At 44.7% G+C, this 1,057-nt stretch overlaps 1 protein-coding gene across 1 annotated transcript in view; it reads right to left on the bottom strand.

Annotated features, from left to right (window-relative positions):
• The window catches only part of CSUI_002834 (uncharacterized protein), a 10,095-nt gene that overhangs the window by 4,725 nt on the left and 4,313 nt on the right, over window positions 1-1,057 (bottom strand). The window contains exons 2-3 of the mRNA XM_068063033.1: window positions 709-812; window positions 178-281 (exon numbers count right to left, since the gene is read on the bottom strand). Of these exons, the coding sequence (XP_067925000.1) occupies window positions 178-281; window positions 709-812 (208 nt within the window). The remainder of the gene's footprint in view (window positions 1-177; window positions 282-708; window positions 813-1,057) is intronic.

The following is a 1,057-nucleotide window of genomic DNA, read 5'->3' as shown; positions in this document are numbered from 1 at the left end:
GATAGATAGATAGATAGCTACATTTGTGTATATCTGTATCTGTTTTCATGTCGACACATATGGATAATTGTTCAGATTGAGTACGCGTGTACACAGACGGATATTCCAAAGGCACCGGAGATGATAGCGACGATCTATCTACGGAGGACCAAAAAGAGAAGGGAGTATGTTACATACCCCTCTGGTGCAGGAGCGTCTCCGCAGATGAAGTGTCCCGCCTGTCGACAACGGAGGCATCGAACGTCTTCACGATCGAGCGTAAAGCTAGCTGAGTATCGATTCTACAAACAAGAGCACAGNNAAAGAAAGAAAGAAAGAGGGACAAGAGAGAGTGCGGCCACAAACACTATGGAGAGAGAAGAGTAGGTGATCAGCAAAGAGGTTCCCTTCAAAGAGAAATCCTCCTCTCAACCGTCCGTCTGACTTGAAGCTACTCCTTCTCGTAGCACTACGACTAGATAGACCACCTCTTCCGTCTCCATGCAAGCAGTACAGCTGAGAAAGGGGTGAGCAGAGAGAGAGAGAGTGAGAGTGTGTGTATTTGACGGACATATCGAGATGTTCCCGTGAAAGAGTTTGTCCTACTTTACTTTTCTACTTCGCGCTTTCACGTTTCATTGCCTTCTGTCTTCTTCTTGATCTTCTTTCTGTCCTGTCTGTTCTCTCTTTATTTCTTGAGCTGTGTGTCTTTTTCTTTTTCTCTCTCACCCTGAAGAGACTTTCGAAACGAGAGGAGAGAGCAGAAGATCTACTGCACTGGCCACTCCCTCGCATGCGATGACCAGGTAAACCACAAAACTCACATCTAGCCGCTAAGAAAGAAGGAAAGAGATAGGAAAAAAGGAGACAGAGAGAGAGAGAAAGAAAGAATGAGAGAAAGAAAGGAAGAAAAGAAAGGAGGAGAGAGAAGAAGGAAAAAAAAAGAGAACTTTCACGCTTTGTCAGACATGTTATGCGCTTGATATATGGAAATACACACACGCTGTAGAGATGAGGTGCATGCATGGATTTGCGGACAGAAGAAGAAAGCAAACGTTCAAATCACCTGGGCATAGAT

Source organism: Cystoisospora suis, assembly GCF_002600585.1.
Source record: "Cystoisospora suis strain Wien I chromosome Unknown contig_1201, whole genome shotgun sequence".
NCBI lineage: Eukaryota > Apicomplexa > Conoidasida > Eucoccidiorida > Sarcocystidae > Cystoisospora > Cystoisospora suis.
The sequence above is the reverse complement of the archived record's forward strand: the minus strand, read 5'-3'. Positions and strand labels throughout refer to the sequence as shown.